This window comes from Ovis aries, chromosome 7, assembly GCF_016772045.2.
Source record: "Ovis aries strain OAR_USU_Benz2616 breed Rambouillet chromosome 7, ARS-UI_Ramb_v3.0, whole genome shotgun sequence".
NCBI lineage: Eukaryota > Metazoa > Chordata > Mammalia > Artiodactyla > Bovidae > Ovis > Ovis aries.
The window spans coordinates 51,870,140-51,888,091 of NC_056060.1; the positions used below are offsets into that span (position 1 = coordinate 51,870,140).

Sequence of the window (17,952 nt, forward strand, 5' to 3'; positions counted from 1 at the left end):
TTTTTACTTTTTTATTATAAACCAGGTAGGTATAGTACATCATGAGTGAATGTTTTTGATTACTAGGTATATTTACATTAAGAATGATATCATTGCAAGAGAAGAAAGTTTCAACTTAATTAAAATAAAACAAGTTGGATAATTATACCTCAATAAAGCTATTATTAAAAACAAACTAGACATGGTCTATATTATCACATTTTGATAAGGTAGAAAGGGATATTTATATTAAAAAATTGTCATGGCCAGGATATGATAATGGAGTAGATATGGCAGATGTGTACAAGTTTGTATAAGCCAGTATTTCTCTCCCTAAATAATTATGCCAAATTTGTGCCTTCCTCAGCTCATAATCATAATTTAATATAAAAAATTATACATCTGTAAATTCAAATATGATCATCTTTTTTTCTTAGTATTGTACAAAGGATATATATTTTAGGAGTGGGGTAGTATAGGAAGCAGATGAAATATTCTTGTCAATTCTGAAAACAATATTAAAATCACATACAGATCCCTGGTAGGCATCAAGATTAAACTCAAGCAAGATACTTGATACTTTATACACAAATTAGACATTTATCAGATATGAAAAGAAATAGTTTCAAATGTCAGAATACTTTATGTTGAGATCAAAAACATCTTGGTAAAAATACAGATTTTTACAAAAATTATCTATATGGGATGATATTTTGAACAAAGTGGCAAAAGTTTAATAAAGTTTTACAGTTAGAAAACATGACCGTGTATAAATCTCCATGCTTTATAAAAATCCTGTTCTTTTGCTTTCCACAAATGAGAGAAAGTAATGTTGAAAGTGTATCCAATGAATGTAAAACTTGAGCAAGAGATGTGAATATTCTCCCTGAATTTGAAAATAAATGAAAAAGAAATTAGCAATGTATGATTCACTAAACGAGAATATTGATAATTATGGGGAAAGTGCTTATCAAGTAAACATTCAGGTTATAAATGCCCTAACTTCATATTTGAAATAGATATATGAAAAATGAAATGTCTTCAGATTTTGAACTTTTAAACTGGAGCAAAGTTATTTTCTATAAATTACATCTGATTTACAAAAAGCAGCTGCTAACTCAGTTCTTAAATGTTTTGACAAATAAGTTCTATAGAAATTTCATATGAAATAGTTTAAAGCAACATACAATATAAGCACTATATTTGTGTCTTCTAAAACTGATTAACAAAGTGATACCCAGATTTTAAAACAATGCCACAGTCACGGTAAAAAGAAGTTTCGGTAAGCTAATTTTAAATTATTTAAAATTGTCATTTGATCAAGAGAAATTGCCAAATATGATAGTTTACTTATTTGAAAACAAGATAAGAAAAAAATAGATTTTGAAAATATTATTGATGTGCTTGCTTCCACTAAAACCAGTAAAGTAAAATAGTAACAAATTCTGGTTTTTGTTGGAATAAAATGTTTAAACTTAAACTACTATTTGAGTTTAATATACTTACTTTTCAAGTTTTCAGCACTTTTCAACTACGTAAGTGTTCTGTGGGGAAAAACTTTTAAACTATACAGAGAGGAGGATTCTGAGAAGATGGCACAGTAGGAAGCACTAGGGATCTGGCTTCCCACCTAGATAGCAATTGCACAGGCTGAATCTATCTGATATAACTTTTTTGAAACTCTTAAGTCTGTTGAAGGCTTGTAACTTCCAGAAGACTTGGAGAGTGAATTTCAGTTAACTTCCATCAATTTAAGCACTTAACACTGTAGCAACCATATGGCAGGCGACTGTGCCCATGTTCCTAGAGCAGCTTGCACACAACTTATGGGAGCTAGAGTGGGCAAAAAAGACCTTGTCCTCCAGGTACTGGGAATCTGTGCTGTTATCATTGATTGCAGCTTCTTAACACAGTTTTGAAGACAAGGAAGTGGGCTCAGTATTTCTGCACCTCCTCCCTTTCTTGCAAGCACCTTCCCCTCCAGCTGAAGTGACTTCCAAGGGATTTAAGTGCACAAAGCCCTTTTTCTTCCTTCATTTTTCTCTTTTCCCCCTTTCAGGAGCCAGATATTAACAACTTATTGAACAGTGACATATTAATATATCTTTTATTACCTGAACCTTATTGACCAAAGTGTTTCAACATTCACTTTCAAAACGAATTGCCAGCCACCAGCATTAGTTTCTGCAAAAATCCCCTGGTCAATAATGTGTTTGGGGATTGTCCTAACACGTTATTGTCCTAGTCAATAAATGTGACTAGAACATTCAAAATCAACTGTATATGTGGGTAAAATTAGAAAGTGATTGTATATCCCAAGGGAAACACTGAGGAAAGACATGAGAAGACCTCAAGTTTACACCTCAGGCTGATTTGGAAACAGAGATAGCCTACAACAATAAAAATTTTTAAAATAGAACCAGAAAATGCTGGGCTAGGGGGAGAATCTGATTCTCAGAGTTACTACATTATTAGACTCAGAGTTCAACACTCCAGTGTTCAAGAAACAAGGCGTACAAAGAAACAGGCAAGAATGGCCCATTCAAGAGAAAAAATTCAACAGAAACTTCGAAAAATACATGTGGCAGATATACTAGACAAAGACTTTAAAACAACTGTCATAAAGATGCCCAGAGAACAAAAGAAAGGTGTGATGAAAGTCAAGAATATAGTATATGAACAAAATGGAAATATAAGTAAAGGGATAGAAAACCTAAAAGGAAATTCTGGAGATGAAAAGTGCAATAACTGAAGTTGAAAAATTCACTAGAGTATTCAAAGGCAGATTTGAGAAGAGAAGAATCAAAAAACTTTGAAGTTAAGACAGTAAAAGTTATTGAATTTGAGGAACAGAAAGGAAACAGCTTGGAGAAAAGTGAACAGAGCCTAAGGGAGGTATAGGCCACCATGGAGCAGAGCAGTGTGGACATGATGAGAATCTCAGAAGGAAAAGAGAAAGGGTCCGAGAGACTATTCGAAGAAAAAGAGATTGCAGACTTCCCAAATTTGATGAAATACATGAATATAACCATTCAGGAAACAAAGAATTCCAAGTAAGGTGAATTCAAAGAGACCCACACTGAGATATATTATAATTAAACTTCCAAAAGGTAAAGCAAGAATCTTGAAAGCAGGAAAGAGAAATGAATCATCACATACAAGGCATTCTTAATAATATTATCAACAGACTTCTAATCAGGAATGTTGGAAGTCAGCAGGCAGCAGGTTGAGATATTCAAACCACTACAAAGAAAAAAACTTATCAAGAATTCTATATCCCACAGTACTATCCCTCAGAAGTTAGAAATTAAGACATTGTCACATAAAACTAAGAGTTCTTGACCACTAGATCTGCCCTACCAGAAGTGCTCAGGGAATTCTCCATGGTGAGACAAAAGAGCAGTACATGAAACTCAGCTCTGTAGCAAAATAAGTATCTCAATAAAGGTAAGTGCATGGGCAGTTTTAAAACTAGTACTTTGTAACAGTGATTTGTAGTTGTACCTAATACTTTTTGTTTTCTTACGTGGGTTAAGAGATGAATTAATTTAATAAAAACAATTAGTGTAAGACCAAATATTTCTCTAACTCTGGTCTGCAACTCCAAATTTTGTTTCCTACATAAGTTAGGGTACTAATGCATTTAGTTTATATCTAGGTATATAATGAATAAAGTTGTAATTTTGTGACATGGACAAAAGGAATGGGCATGGAACTATAAAGGAACAAGAGTTTTTATATTGATATCTTATTGAAGTTAGTGGGTATAAATTTGTATTGGAGAGTTATAACTTTAGGATGTTAAACATAATCCTCAGAAGTAACAATGAAAACAGCTGTAAAACATACACAAGGGGAAATGAGAAAAGAACTTAAACATTTCACTACAGAAAATCAGTTAAACAGAAAACTGGTCCGTAATGCAAGAAATGAGAGCCAAACAAGTTGTAAGATATATAGAAAACAAATAGCCCAATGACAGATAAGTCCCTCCTTATCAATAATTAATCTGAATGTAAATGAATTAAACTTCCCAATCAAAAGATGAGGTTAGCAGAGTGGATAAAAACACATGATCCAACTACATGCTGTGTACAAGGACTCACTTGAAATTCAAAGACACAAGGTAAAAGTGAAAGGATGAAAAATAGTCCATGCAAATAGTAACCAAAAGAGCATGGATGGCTTTACTAATAGCAGACTATTAAAATAGACTTTCAGTCAAAAAAGCTTATAAGAGAAAAGGAGAGACATTATATATTAATAAAAAATTTAATGCTGCAAGAAAATATGTTATGAATATTTACACACCTAATAATGGACCATCAATTTATATGAAGGAAAAATTCATAGAGTTGAAGGGAGAAATAGACTATTTTGCAGTCATAGTTGGAGACTTCACTAACCTACTTCCAATAATTGATAGAATAATCAGACATAAGTAGGGAACTAGGAAGTTTATTAATAAACCTGTTAGATTTTGCATACATACACAGAACACTGTACCCAGCAATGACAGAATACACTTTCTTGTCAAGTGCACATGGGACATTTTCCAGGATAGACCATATAGTAAGCCACAAAGTAAGCATCAGTGAATTTTAAAATATAGATGTCATACAAAGTATCTTCTCTGATCACATCAGGACAATATCAGGGATCAATAATAAAAGGGGAAATGAAAAATTCATCAGATCATAGAAACTAACACACTTTAAAACAACCAGTGGTTTTTAAAGAAGAAATCACAATGGAAGTTAGAAAATACTTAGATCTAAGAATGCAAGCAAAAACACAACATAACCAAAACTTTAAAAATTCAGTGGAAGTGATACTGAAGGAGAAATATATGGTTGTAAATCCTTACATTAAAAAATGAGAGATCTCAAAGCAACAACCTAACTGTACAACTTAAGGAACTAAAAAAAAAAAAGCAAACTAAACCCAGAGCTAGCAGAAGGAAAGAAATAAGATTAGTGTGGAAATAAATGAAATAGAGAATAGAAAAGCAATAGAGAAAAATTGGCTTATTGCAAAGACCAATGGAATTGAGAAGCCTTTAGCCATAAATAATTAAAAAGAGAAGATTTACTAAAATCAGAAATGAAAGTTGGGACAGTAGAACTGTTTCTATAGAAACAAAAATGATAGAGTACTGTGAACTGTATGCCAGTGAATTGGATAACCTACATGAAATGGACAAGTTGCTAGAAACTCAAAACAGCAGGACTAATGATAAAGAAATAGAAAACCTGAATAGGCACATAACTAGAGTGAATCAGTAATCAAAAATCTAACAAAACCTCTTGACCTGACAACTTCTTTAGTGAATTCTAAAAAACATCTAAATAAGAACTAACACCTCTTCTTTTACACTTTTCCAAGGATTGAAGTGGAAGAAATAGTTCTAAACTCATTCTACGAGGCCAGCATTACCCTGATACCAAAGCCAGAAAAAGACACTACAAGAAAGAAAACTAGACCAAATTCCTTATGAACATTGATGCAAATATCCTCAACAAAGTTCTAGTAAACAAAATTCAACCACATATTAAAAGGATTATATACCATGAACAAATGGGATTCATTCCTGAAATGCAGGAGTGGTTCAATATATGAATATGATCAATGTAATAAGCCAAATCAATGAAAGAAAGCAATAAAAGCCACATTATTACCTCAATTGATGCAGAAATTGTGTTTGACAAAATTCAACACACTTGAATAATAAAAATGCTCAGCAACCTAGGAATAGAAGGAAACTACCACAACATAAATAAGCCATATAAGAAAATCCCCACAGCAAACATCATACTCAATTGTAAAAGACTTAAAAGATTTATTTATTTTATTTTATTTTATTTATTTTATTTTTTATTTTTTTTTAATTTAAAAATCTTTAATTCTTACATGCGTTCCCAAACATGAACCCTCCTCCCACCTCCCTCCCCATAACATCTCTCTGGGTCATCCCCATGCGCCAGCCCCAAGCATGCTGTATCCTGCGTCAGACGTAGACTGGCAATTCAATTCTTACATGATAGTATACATGTTAGAATGCCATTCTCCCAAATCATCCCACCCTCTCCCTCTGCCTCTGCGTCCCAAAGTCCGTTATACACATCTGTGTCTTTTTTGCTGTCTTGCATACAGGGTCGTCATTGCCATCTTTCTAAATTCCATATATATGTGTTAGTATACTGTATTGGTGTTTTTCTTTCTGGCTTACTTCACTTTGTATAATCGGCTCCAGTTTCATCCACCTCATCAGAACTGATTCAAATGAATTCTTTTTAACGGCTGAGTAGACTTAAAAGATTTAATTAGAAGAAGGCAAGATAGCCACTTTCACTACTTCTTTCCAACATAGTACTGGAAAGAGCAGTTAGTCAAGAAAAAGAAAAAGCATCCAAACTGGAAAAGAAGTAAAATTATCTATGTTGGCAGATGGTATCATTTTAGATATAGAAAACGCTAAGGATTCCACACAAAAACTATATTAGAATTAAAGTTAATTCAGCCAAATAGTAGGATACAGAGTCAACACACAAAAATTGATTGTATTTCTATACACAAGAAATGAACGATCTAAAAAGGAAATTACAAAACAATTTGCAATAGCATAAGAAAATAAAGTACTTAGGAATTAACTTACCAAAGAGGTAAAAGACTTCTACAAAGAAACTATAAAACCTTGCTGAAAGAAATTAGAGAAGCTATAAATGGAAAGACAATCCATGTTCATGAATTGAAAAACAATATTGTTAAAACACCAGTACTATTCAAAGCAATCTACAGATTCATTGGAATCCTTACAGAAATCCCGAAGATTTTTTTTTTTTTTTTTGCAGGAGTAGAAAAACTCATCCTAAAATGTATATGGAAACTCAAGGAACTTCAAATAGTCAAAACAACTTTGAAAAAGAAAAAAGCAGCAGTCAAACATCCTGATTTTGAAATTTACAATGAAGCTACTATAAACAAAACAGTGTGGCATTAAGACAGACCCATAGACCAGTGGAATAGAATAAAGAGCCTTGAGATAAACCTTTATATATAGGGTCAAATGATTTTATAAGAATGCTAAGACCAATGATGAAAGGACAGTCTGTTTAATAAATGATGCTGGCAAAACTGGATATTCACATGCAAAGAATTAAGTTGGACTTTTACCCAGCACTATACACAAACACTATATACAAACATTAACTCAAAATTGATGAGGGGATTAAGTGTAATACCTGAAATGATAAAACTCTTAGAATAAAACAAAGGACAAAAGCTTCATGATGCTGAAATTGGCAGTGAGTTTTTGGTTATTGCACCAAGGCACAGGTAATGAAAGAAAAAAATTGTACAAATTAAAAATTTTTGCATCAAATCAAAACCACAATGAGGTACCATTTCACACCAGTCAAAATGGCTGTGATCCAAAAGTCTGCAAGCAATAAATGCTGGAGAGGGTGTGGAGAAAAGGGAACCCTCTTACACTGTTGGTGGGAATGCAAACTAGTACAGCCACTGTGGAGAACAGTGTGGAAATTCCTTAAAAAACTGGAACTAGAACTGCCATATGACCCAGCAATCCCACTGCTGGGCATACACACTGAGAAAACCAGAATTGAAAGAGACATGTGTACCCCAGTGTTCATCACAGCACTGTTTATAATAGCCAGGACATGGAAGCAACCTAGATGTCCATCAGCAGATGAATGGCTAAGAAAGCTGTGGTACATATACACAATGGAGTATTACTCAGCCATTAAAAAGAATACATTTGAATCAGTTCTAATGAGGTGGATGAAACTGGAGCCTATTATACAGAGAAGTAAGCCAGAAAGAACACCAATACAGTATACTAACATATATATGTAATTTAGAAAGATGGTAACAATAACCCTGTATGTGAGACAGCGAGAGAGACACAGATGTATAGAACAGTCTTTTGGACTCTGTGGCAGAGGGCGAGAGTGGGATGATTTGGGAGAATGGCATTGAAACGTATAATATCATATGTGAAACAAATCGCCAGTCCAGGTTTGATGCATGATACAGGATGCTTGGGTCTGGTGCACTGGGATGACCCAGAGGGATGGGATGGAGAGGGAGGTGGGAGTGGGGTTCAGGATGGGGAACACGTGTATACTCCTGGCAGATTCATGTTGATGTATGGCAAAACCAATACAATATTGTAAAGTAATTAGCCTCCAATTAAATTTATATTTTTAAAAATTTGTGCATCAAATATTCTATCTGGAGAATAAAAAGGCAACCCATAGAATCCGAGGAAATATTTGCAAATCATATATCTGATAAGAGATTAATATCCAGAATATATAGATAATTCATAAATACAATAACTACAAAAACCACCCAATTAAAATATGCATAAAGGACTTGAACAGACGTTTTTTTCAAAGAACATTTATCAATGGCCAATAAAAGGTTGCATATAAAAAGATGTGCAATGCCACTAATTATTAGATAAATACAAATCAAAACTACAGTGAGGTACCATTTCACACCCATTAGACTGGTTACTTTTTAGAAAAAGAAACATAAAAACCCCACAAAGTCTCCAGAACCAGAAGACAAATGATGATGATGATGTGAAGAGATTGGAGACCTTGTGCATTTGAGTGAGTGAAAGTTGCTTAGTCGTGTCTGACTCTTTGCAAATCCATGACCTATACAGTCCATGGGATTCTCCAGGCCAGAATACTGGAGTGGCTAGCCTTTCCCTTCTCCAGGGGATCTTCCCAACCCAGAGATCAAATCCAGGTCTCCTGCATTGCAGGCTGATTCTTTACCAGCTGAGCTACAAGGGAAGCCCAAGAATCCTGGGGTGGGTAGCCTATCCCTTCTCTAGTGGATCTTCCCGACCCAGGAATCGAACTGGGTTCTCCTGCATTGGCAGGCTAATTCTTTACCACAGAGCCGCCAGGGAATCCCAACATCACAATTTTTGGTACCACTATACTGAGCTAGGAAGTGTATGATAATTTTCTTTCCTATACTTTTTTTTTTTTTTCTGGGGTAAAATTATATTTTTACTGATTTGTTTACTCTTCTGTGCACCTAATGCTGTTTTTTAAATGCTGCAGTTTGTTCAGTATCTGGAAGTATTTTTTCAGAATGTTCACACACATCCAAAAAAATTGTTGAATCTGGAGATCTCTTTTGTTGGCTTTAGTTTAAACTAGTTACTCTCTAAGCTTGGTGCGTAGTTTGTTGATCAAAATTTTACCTTGCCACTTTGTTGTGTTGGATGTCCTGTTTCCTGAACTGTGAGTCCTCCTGTTATTGTTTTACTCCTTATTGTGATGAAATATGTCCTTTAACAATTTCCACAGAAAGGTTGCATCTTTTTTCACTTCGTGTAAATTTATAACTGTATTTATTATAATGGTATTAATGGTTTGGCTGAATTCATAGAAAACATTTTTCCTATGCATTTTTGAAAGTATTGTTTTCATTATGTCTGATGCCATTTTTGGTCCACTTGGTGTTTATATTATTTTGTTCTTTGGCAACTTTAATGTTTATCTCAAGTGTTTTGAAAATTTCATATGTTCACCCATCATCCTTTTTTCTTTCATTATGGTAGAAATTTGATAAGCTTTGTAATCTTAGATATTTACGTTTGGGGGAAATTTTCTTGTTTTATTTCTTTGGTAAATTTTCACTTTTATTTTCTTCTCTGTTCTCTCTCTCTCTCTTTTTTTTTTTGGAAACTCCTATTGATGACAGCTATTTCCTGCATCAACTTCTCTGATTGTATGGCATTTTCTTTCTTGCCTTCCATCTTTTTGTCTTTTCATTTGGTCTTTCAAAAAAGATTTTCTAAACTTAATTACTTATTTAAGTTGCCATATATTTATTTTGAATTGCTCTTTAGTTTTTTATTTGTTCTTCAGTTTTCAGTTTTTTTGTTATTGTTTAATGGATATAATAATATATCATACCTCCAGGAATATTGAATATATATAGCATATATGTTTATTTTGTTTCCAGCAAAGTCTCTGATATCTCCTAGCCTCTTTCTTTATTCTCGTTTATTTTAATCTGTGTAATGTAAAGGATGTCTACACCTTGAATGTTCATTCATGTTAAAAATTAAAGCGTAAAAAAGATTATCAAAAACCCTATGTTTGTACAGGGACAGGTTGTACATTGTAGCATGCCACAGGGTACATTCCTATTTTATTTATCTATTCCCGTTAGTACTCCTAAAATTTATTGGTTTATGGTACTAGAAAATAAAAATATGAAATTTTTAAAATATTGTTACTTAAAATATATAAATATTTTCCTGAAAAATAACTATTTGCAAACAAAAGGAAATTTATTTAGAATAAATTGTTCTACACTTTAGCTTGTCTGTTTAATGTCTAGTTAAGCAGAAGGAAACTAGATTCTTGTGTTTCTGCATTCAGTCTGTTGTGGTATATTTTGGTTGAAATATATGAAGAATACCCAGCTTCAATCAGTACTTTAATAATCTTCTCAGATAATTGTGATATTCTTTTTATGACATCAAAATTAGACATGTGGAAATTTTCTTAAAGCTTTGTTGCAGTGTGGAATCTGATATATCACTGAACATTTTGTACTCTGTAGTTCATTAAAATCTACTAGTCAGGCTTGCACTTTGTTTGGATCTTTTATCCGTATGTGATTTTATAACATTGTTCATTAGTCATTTAGAATATATTGGTTCACAAGTCACGTAGATCTTCCAAGTTTTGCCATGTTTCATACTACAAATCAGGTAATCACATTCATTAGTATTAGCATTTATCTCATGAAAAGTAGATGCAAGTTATCCTAAGATTTAAACTTTTCTTGAATTTTATTCCTGGAAACAAACACTGTTTGATTGTTTACTTTAATGTGACATACTCATTTTGTCAGTTCTGAAGAAAATGCCTTCTGAATACTCGGGTCTAAATATTCATAGTTTAACAGTCACTCGGGTCTAAATATTCATAGTTTGACAGTCATTCTTTAAAAATAAAAATGATGTTCCATGAAAAAGAATTTGGCCAAGTTCATCTTGCAACTAAATCACAGACCCAAGTGTTTTTAGTGTGCAGCAGCAGTACTTTATGCATGCTTGGTATTTCATTACACAGACTATTCAAAAGACATGTACTCAAGGGTTGACATTTAGTAAAATTAATTCTACTGCTGGTATATGCCAGTGGAGAATACAGTGACTGGTTCAATGTCAGTGCCTTGATTTATGTTAAAATGTCAGCTTTTTTACTCATTACTCCTTAGTACCAAGAATTTTAACCTCACATGCCTCCTAAAAGTGTCTTGGAGGCCCCATATGTCTGTGAACCAACTTGGAGAACTGCTGACATGGATTATGTTGTGAAGGTTGCTTCATGGATTACTGTGCTGTATGACATGCTCAGTCTGCTTGGCAGTTTTTTAGACTTCAGCATAGGAAAATCAGATGCTGAGGTGACTTATTATTTGGTGGGGAGGATGCTCTCAAAGTCTTTGAGGCTGATAATTTTCTTCAAAGAGGAATCTCCTAGATTCCAACTGGGGTTGGTGGAGTGATGAGTGGTTCCTCTGGCTGCTAGCATTCTGGGAGCCAGGTAGAGAGATAAATGAGGATCACTTTATTCAGTTTATGGACCTTTACTAAATTTTTCTGTTTTCTTTCGGTACCTCATACCTGCCGTTTGCCATTCCTGGTGTTAACAAGTCCCTAGACAGTCTCCAGCTCAGAGACTTGGCCTTTGGCTTAAGCAGTAGAGGAAAGAATAGGTACCTGTTGTGTGAGTTGGGGAAAGAGTATTTAGATTTCTCAGCAGTATTCATTCTTTATCTTTACCTTTCATGTATTAACTATTATACTGAATTTCTCCAAATACCATATCTCTTAACTTCTCTGGGAAAATTTATTCTCTTTTCCTTGCACTCCCCTGTTTAAATGTTTAGTTATCACTTCCTCCACACTGTGAAGTTAATTTCCATTCCTCCAGCTACTTTCCATTTACAAATTTGTTGAAATCTCTTTGACAGTTAGTATGCTTTGATGCTTTCTTGGTCTTTATGAGTGGAAATTGTTTTTTTCCTTGCCCTCTTTTTAGTAGTGTTTTTGGAGAGCGGAGAAATACATGTATGTGATTAATATACCATGATCACTTTCGCAGACTTGAATCAATCACTCTTAGTGACCAAAAGTTGGACCTAGATTTGATGCTTCACCACTTAACTGTGGTTTTGCCTTGGGTTTTCTATTGATGCTTAACCCACACAGTCTTTATTCTCATTTGTAGAAATGGAGTTTATAATATCTAATAATGAAGATTAAATGAGACAGTGAATGTAAAGTTCTTAATATACTACTTCATGCATCATAAAGTCTCAATAATTTGTAGTTGTTATAAACTGTTAAGCTTGCCTGTTTCTTACTGAGATTTTATTGTATTCTTTCCTCCCCAAAAAACATTTGAAATAATCAAAATATTTCATTTGTATATTATTTAATATTACTTGGTTTGACAATGGAAGGGTTACCATGGCTCCAAATATAAAATCATAGTTTCATAAATGTTTTACCTAAGTACCTGTTTTTAGTATGTGTGTGTAAAATACTACGAATGAGACTTATTCAAATTCAAGGTGTGCTTTACTAATTTTCTAATCAAGTAATGCAATTATGGTTCATACTTAGAAGAATCTAAGGAAAGCAGGTATTGTTATAACTGGGTAACTGTTTCATATCTTTGATTCAAAAACTTGGTACATTGAAATTCTTATGAGTTTCTTAAAAAACAATTTTTGAAATCCTGTTTTTAGTTTTAAGAGTTATTCTAAAACATACTTTAAGAAATTGTTTTCTCTCTTTCTTTGGAATACTGAGCAGCACACTTAAGTTCTTTTTATCTAGAAAGTTTAATATAATAAAAGTAGTACGTAGTTTTGAATATAAACTTATAATTTAAATGTAAACTTTGTTTTGAATATAAAAGAAAAATGTTATTAATCATTTCAGGAAATTACAAGATCTAATTTGGCTGAAGGAGAAACAGAAACATCAAATTCTGAAAGGTAAATATAAGGAAAAGCTGAATCTCTTGAAATTTGTGTATATAAAATGATATTTGAGCTGTATATTATTTCGGTTATTTGGGAAAGGGCTATTTAAATTTTATATATGGTGTTCCTTTTAGTAATGACTTTCAATTAAAATCAAAGTTTGAAATTTTAATAGAAATATACTACAGATCCTTAGTTTTGAAGCCTTTTAAATATGTAGAATATATTTTATAAGTTGTTATTTTTCTTAGAGTACAAGTAAATAAAATGGTAATGGATTGCAATTGTCTCTGTTAAATGAAAATAGTTACAAGATGCTGCAGGTTATAAGATGGTGACAATTATTGCAAATAGTTTTAAAATCTTATTTTTAAAGTATTTTTTAAAAGCTATAAGTTACTTTTGTGGTAGGATCTCAACATAAAAGTTTCAAAATTCAGTGTTGTTTTTTTTTTTAAATTTAATTCTTGAATAGAACACTTAGAACACGAGATTTCACTATTTTTTAGCAAAAGAGAATCCAATATTCTAATTAGAACTTTATTCCAGTTAAAGATGATTTTATCTTTTAATTAAGTACTTTCCCCATTTCTGTCTTTATGCTGTGTGTTTTACCATAGTCTGCTTGTTAACTTGATGAGATTAATTAATCTATTGCCTCTATAAAGAAAATTATGGAGTAAGACCTTTTGAAGATGTTTCTTAGACTTGACCAGGACAATTATCTAGCCCTTTCTTTATCTAGCATTTTTCCTGGAATTCTGGATGAAAAAAGTTAACAGAATTCAACTAAGGACTTGGGAAAAAGACTAGATACATCTATGTTAGTTAACATTTTCTGTAAATTATAATTAGTTCAGTAAGATCTGAACAAAAATAAGAATTTTACAAATTTAAATGAGGGAACTATTATAACTTTTTGAGATGATGTAATTGACCTGTAAGACCCAAGAAAATGAGCAAAGTATGAGAAATTAATCAAAGTATTAATTAAGGCAGCAGAACCATTGTTATATACCCATAACATGTCATTACAAAATCTAATGCATAAAATAGTTAATTCACAAAAATAACAATGAGAAATGTACAATTTAGAAGATTTTAAAGAAAAAATTTACTGAGATACAAAATAATTTATTAATAACTTACATGATAGGTCATTTTTTCCAAATTATGGTTAATGAGCACTTAGTTGAAAATCCAAATTGGATTTGATTTGGAAATTAGTGTGTTTCAAGTAGGATTCATATTTTTCTATTTATTAATACCATAATTTAAAAAAATCATAGCTGTGTTAGATATTACGTTGTTTCTGTATTCACTATTTTAAACATTGTTTTAATGAGCATCCATGTACAAATATCTTTTACTTCTTCAAACTACTAATTTAGGGAGAAGAGTAGTAGAATATAGGTGATTTGACCTATTGGATAATGAAGTGCAATGTTAATTTATAGTTGTTAAAACTGGATGGTATTGGCTTGTAATAGTCTAAAGACACATCAGAACAAAATAAATAGCAGAGAAACAGCCTTACAAATATAATTTAGTAAATAATAAATGACTTTGTGATAACATTGCTTTGATAGATGGGTACTTCATTACAAAAAAGTCTAAATTCCAGGTGGATTAATGTAAGAAATAAGATAAATATAATCATTAAATTTCTTTTTGGTAAAATAAGCATTGTTACATCTATATAAGGGACCTGAGACCATCTTGGAAATCTGTTTCTAGGCTTGCAGACATTGAAAACAAACTATGGTTACCAAAGGGGAAAGAGGGTGGAGGAAGGATAAATTAGGAGTTTGGGATTAACATATATATGTTATTATATATAAAATAGGTAAACAACAGAGTTCTACTATATAGCATAGGAAATTATATTCACTGAATAGTTTCTGTTAACACATCAGCGTAACACATCTTACTTACTTATGTATGTCTGTATACATACACAGACATGTATACACATAAACCTATAGGTATTCATGTTTTATACTTATATATTTCTTACACATGTGTTCATGTTTTTCTAAGTTAGGCTGTTGCAAAATTAGTAAAATCTTTGTGAATGCTTACTTGATTTTGCTTAGGAAAAACATGCTAACCGTAAGAGGACATGTAAATCTAAAGAAAAAGAAAATAGGATTTTTCCCACATACAATCATTCCTTATTTAAAGTACTCTTATGAGTTAATAAGCACACTCATATTTTAACTAAAATCAAGTGAGTATGAACAGGTAAAGTAATGATAACTAGGACCAAAACTAGTGAATTAACTCCCCAGGACTCCTTTGAATATGTGACTGTGGAGTTCACTCTGCTGCCTAAGAAAATGGCCACTTCCTAAATTGTAACATCATGGCAAGGACTGGGGACTTTGAATTTTTTTCTTTTTTTGGTGGGCAAGTGCGCCTTTTTTTATTTTTCAGAAAATGTCTTTACTTTGAAAGTAAGTATTCAAATACATTGTATTATAAATAAATAGATAATAAGTAGCTTTATTTTTTCAGTAAACAAGATGAAGCTTCTTCAGAGGAAATAAAAAATGGATGTGATGTGCATTTATTTGAAGGCTCATCAACAACAAAAAGTGAAGAAGACGTATCCGTTTCAGATAAAGAAAATGATAACTGTCTTCAAGATCAGGAAACTGGCTCAAAGAATATCTTCAGTTATGATTCAGCTATTGATGCAGATAAAGTGGAAAAGGAAAAAAAAGTAGAGAACATATGTCAGGAAACAGAGTTGAAGATGTGCCAAAGTTCAGAAAACCTCATTGCATGTGATCAGATTGAGGATCGCAATGCTGGTGAAGCTAGATTTTCTTCCAAGAATATCAAAGATTTGAGGTTAACATCTGGTGATGTTAGTATTGATCAGTTTTTGAGAAAAAGAGATGAACATGAATCTGTTAGTTCTGATGTTAGTGAGCAAGGCAGTATTCATTTGGAACCTTTGACTCCATCAGAAGTGCTTGAGTTTGAAGCCACAGAGATTCTTCAGAAGGGTAGTGGTGATCCTTCAGCCAAGACTGATGCTGTAGTGTCTGATCAAACAGATAACATTCTTGGAGAAAATAGCCTTAGCACAACAGAGACAACAGGAGACCTGGTAGATGAAAAAGAAAGAAGTTGAAATTAACTAGGCATTCTAAGTTTTAGTGTACCAACAGTAAGACCATTTGGAACAGTGCTATCAGGTGAGCTCAGTGCTGTTGTTGCAGAGTGCAGACATAGAAAAATATAAGGGAGGTCATTCATATATTTTACCTGTATGTTGAGCCTAGGTTATTAAATCAATCCATCATTAATAGCATGACTAGGTATGAATTTCCAAGAAGTTTTTAAAACATGAGTAAGATTTAATGAAAGTTAAGTTTGCAATGAAAAAGTCTCATTTCGTAGTTTTCAAAGACATGGAACTTGGTGATCAATATGAATTGATTATTAGAATATTAGTTATGTTAATGAAGCTTTTGAAATTTCCATCAGTCCTAAGCTAAAAGTCCTTATTACCTGTACATCCTTTTCAATTAACTTAAAGGAAGAGATTTGGAAACCACATGCCTTTTGGGAATAATTGATTTAAAATAATAGCTGATTGGCGTTGTTAATGAGAGCTTCATTTTGAATATGATTCTGGTAAATGGAGCATGTTTAGAATGCTAAATTAGTTGATCTAATGAGAATTTGGATGAACATAAACTTAATTTTGAATATAATATAACATTCCAGACTGCCAGAAGCATGTGAACAGAATATTTGAATCTGTGTACCTCCATACAAGTGTTAGCCTGCCAGGCTGTAAGCTTACCTTAATTAAACTTTCAGTGAAAGTGAAATTATTAAAATAAAAATTTATATTTGTGCTTTTTGTCAGTGTGTATGCTGTGGAGAAATCCCTTGATGAACTAGTTGTATAAAGTAGAAATCCATTGTTGAGAATCCTACAGCTATTATGCTTATATTGTTTTAATGATCTTTAGAAATAGAACCATAAACATGGTCTGGAAACCAAACCAAAGTACAGATTAATGTAGATATTTGTAAAGCAGTAAACTGGCATGAATTCAGCCATGTTTAAGTGACTTTTTCTGTAACTGTAAAATAGAAACTTCAAATGGGACCTAAAGCAGGATGTAAAAAATTGGTTTGGGATATTTAGCCTAATTTATCCTTAAGATGGCTGCTAAATTGATTTTTTTCAGTTTTTTTAATCATATAGAAAGTAATAGATACAGAAATGAATAATATGAATAAGAGTAGTTTGCTTTGAAGTACTAATAAATTTTATTTAAAATGCTACATTTTTACTTCTTAAAATGTGCTTTGAATTCTTAAACTTTGTTTCACTGTTAAATGTTTTAAATGGGTATTAAAATTCTGCTGTATATAGTAGTTTTTTGAGTAAATATTTGCAATAAAAATCTGTCCCTGAATAATTTTATTTTTCAGAAAGCTGTTTGAGTCAGATTACCTTTGGCGCCTCTAGAAATTGTACATTGTTCAAGGAAATTTCATGTTAAAGCTACCGGTAGATTCCATTCTGTATTCTTTAATTGATGCATGATTTATTTTAAATTGACACTTAAAGTACAGAGGGGAAACTGCTAATATTTAGAGAAAATAGATTTACTTTACAAATTCTTCTACTTCAAGAGAATTATAATTTAATACAGTTTTCTATCTCCTCAGTAAATTAAAGAGGCTAAATGGGCAAAATAAATTATTGACTTATTTTCTTGAATATTTGTGGGATGGGGGTAAATATTTTTATATTTCCTGCTCATAAGAAAAGGTGGGGAAAGAAAGACTTATTAACTGTCATCCTTCACCTTGTTGAAACATAAATCTATAGCAGAGAAGATTTTTGGAGTAACATAATCCTTAGAAGAGCAAGAAGAT

At 32.3% G+C, this 17,952-nt stretch overlaps 1 protein-coding gene and 1 long non-coding RNA gene across 10 annotated transcripts in view; one reads left to right on the forward strand and one right to left on the reverse strand.

Moving 5' to 3' along the window:
• Window positions 1-17,486, forward strand: part of ZNF280D (zinc finger protein 280D) — a 127,461-nt gene extending 109,975 nt beyond the window's left edge. For all 9 annotated transcript variants that reach the window (XM_015097014.4, XM_042252408.2, XM_042252409.2 and 6 more), the window contains 2 exons: window positions 12,998-13,053; window positions 15,559-17,486. In XM_015097014.4, coding sequence (XP_014952500.1) covers window positions 12,998-13,053; window positions 15,559-16,183 — 681 coding nt within the window. In that variant the 3' untranslated portion in view covers window positions 16,184-17,486. The remainder of the gene's footprint in view (window positions 1-12,997; window positions 13,054-15,558) is intronic.
• The window catches only part of LOC132660041 (uncharacterized), a 127,407-nt gene continuing 109,455 nt past the window's right edge, over window positions 1-17,952 (reverse strand). The window contains exon 2 of the long non-coding RNA XR_009601209.1: window positions 1-17,952. This exon is cut by the window's right edge and continues 13,881 nt beyond it. This is a non-coding gene — a long non-coding RNA (uncharacterized LOC132660041).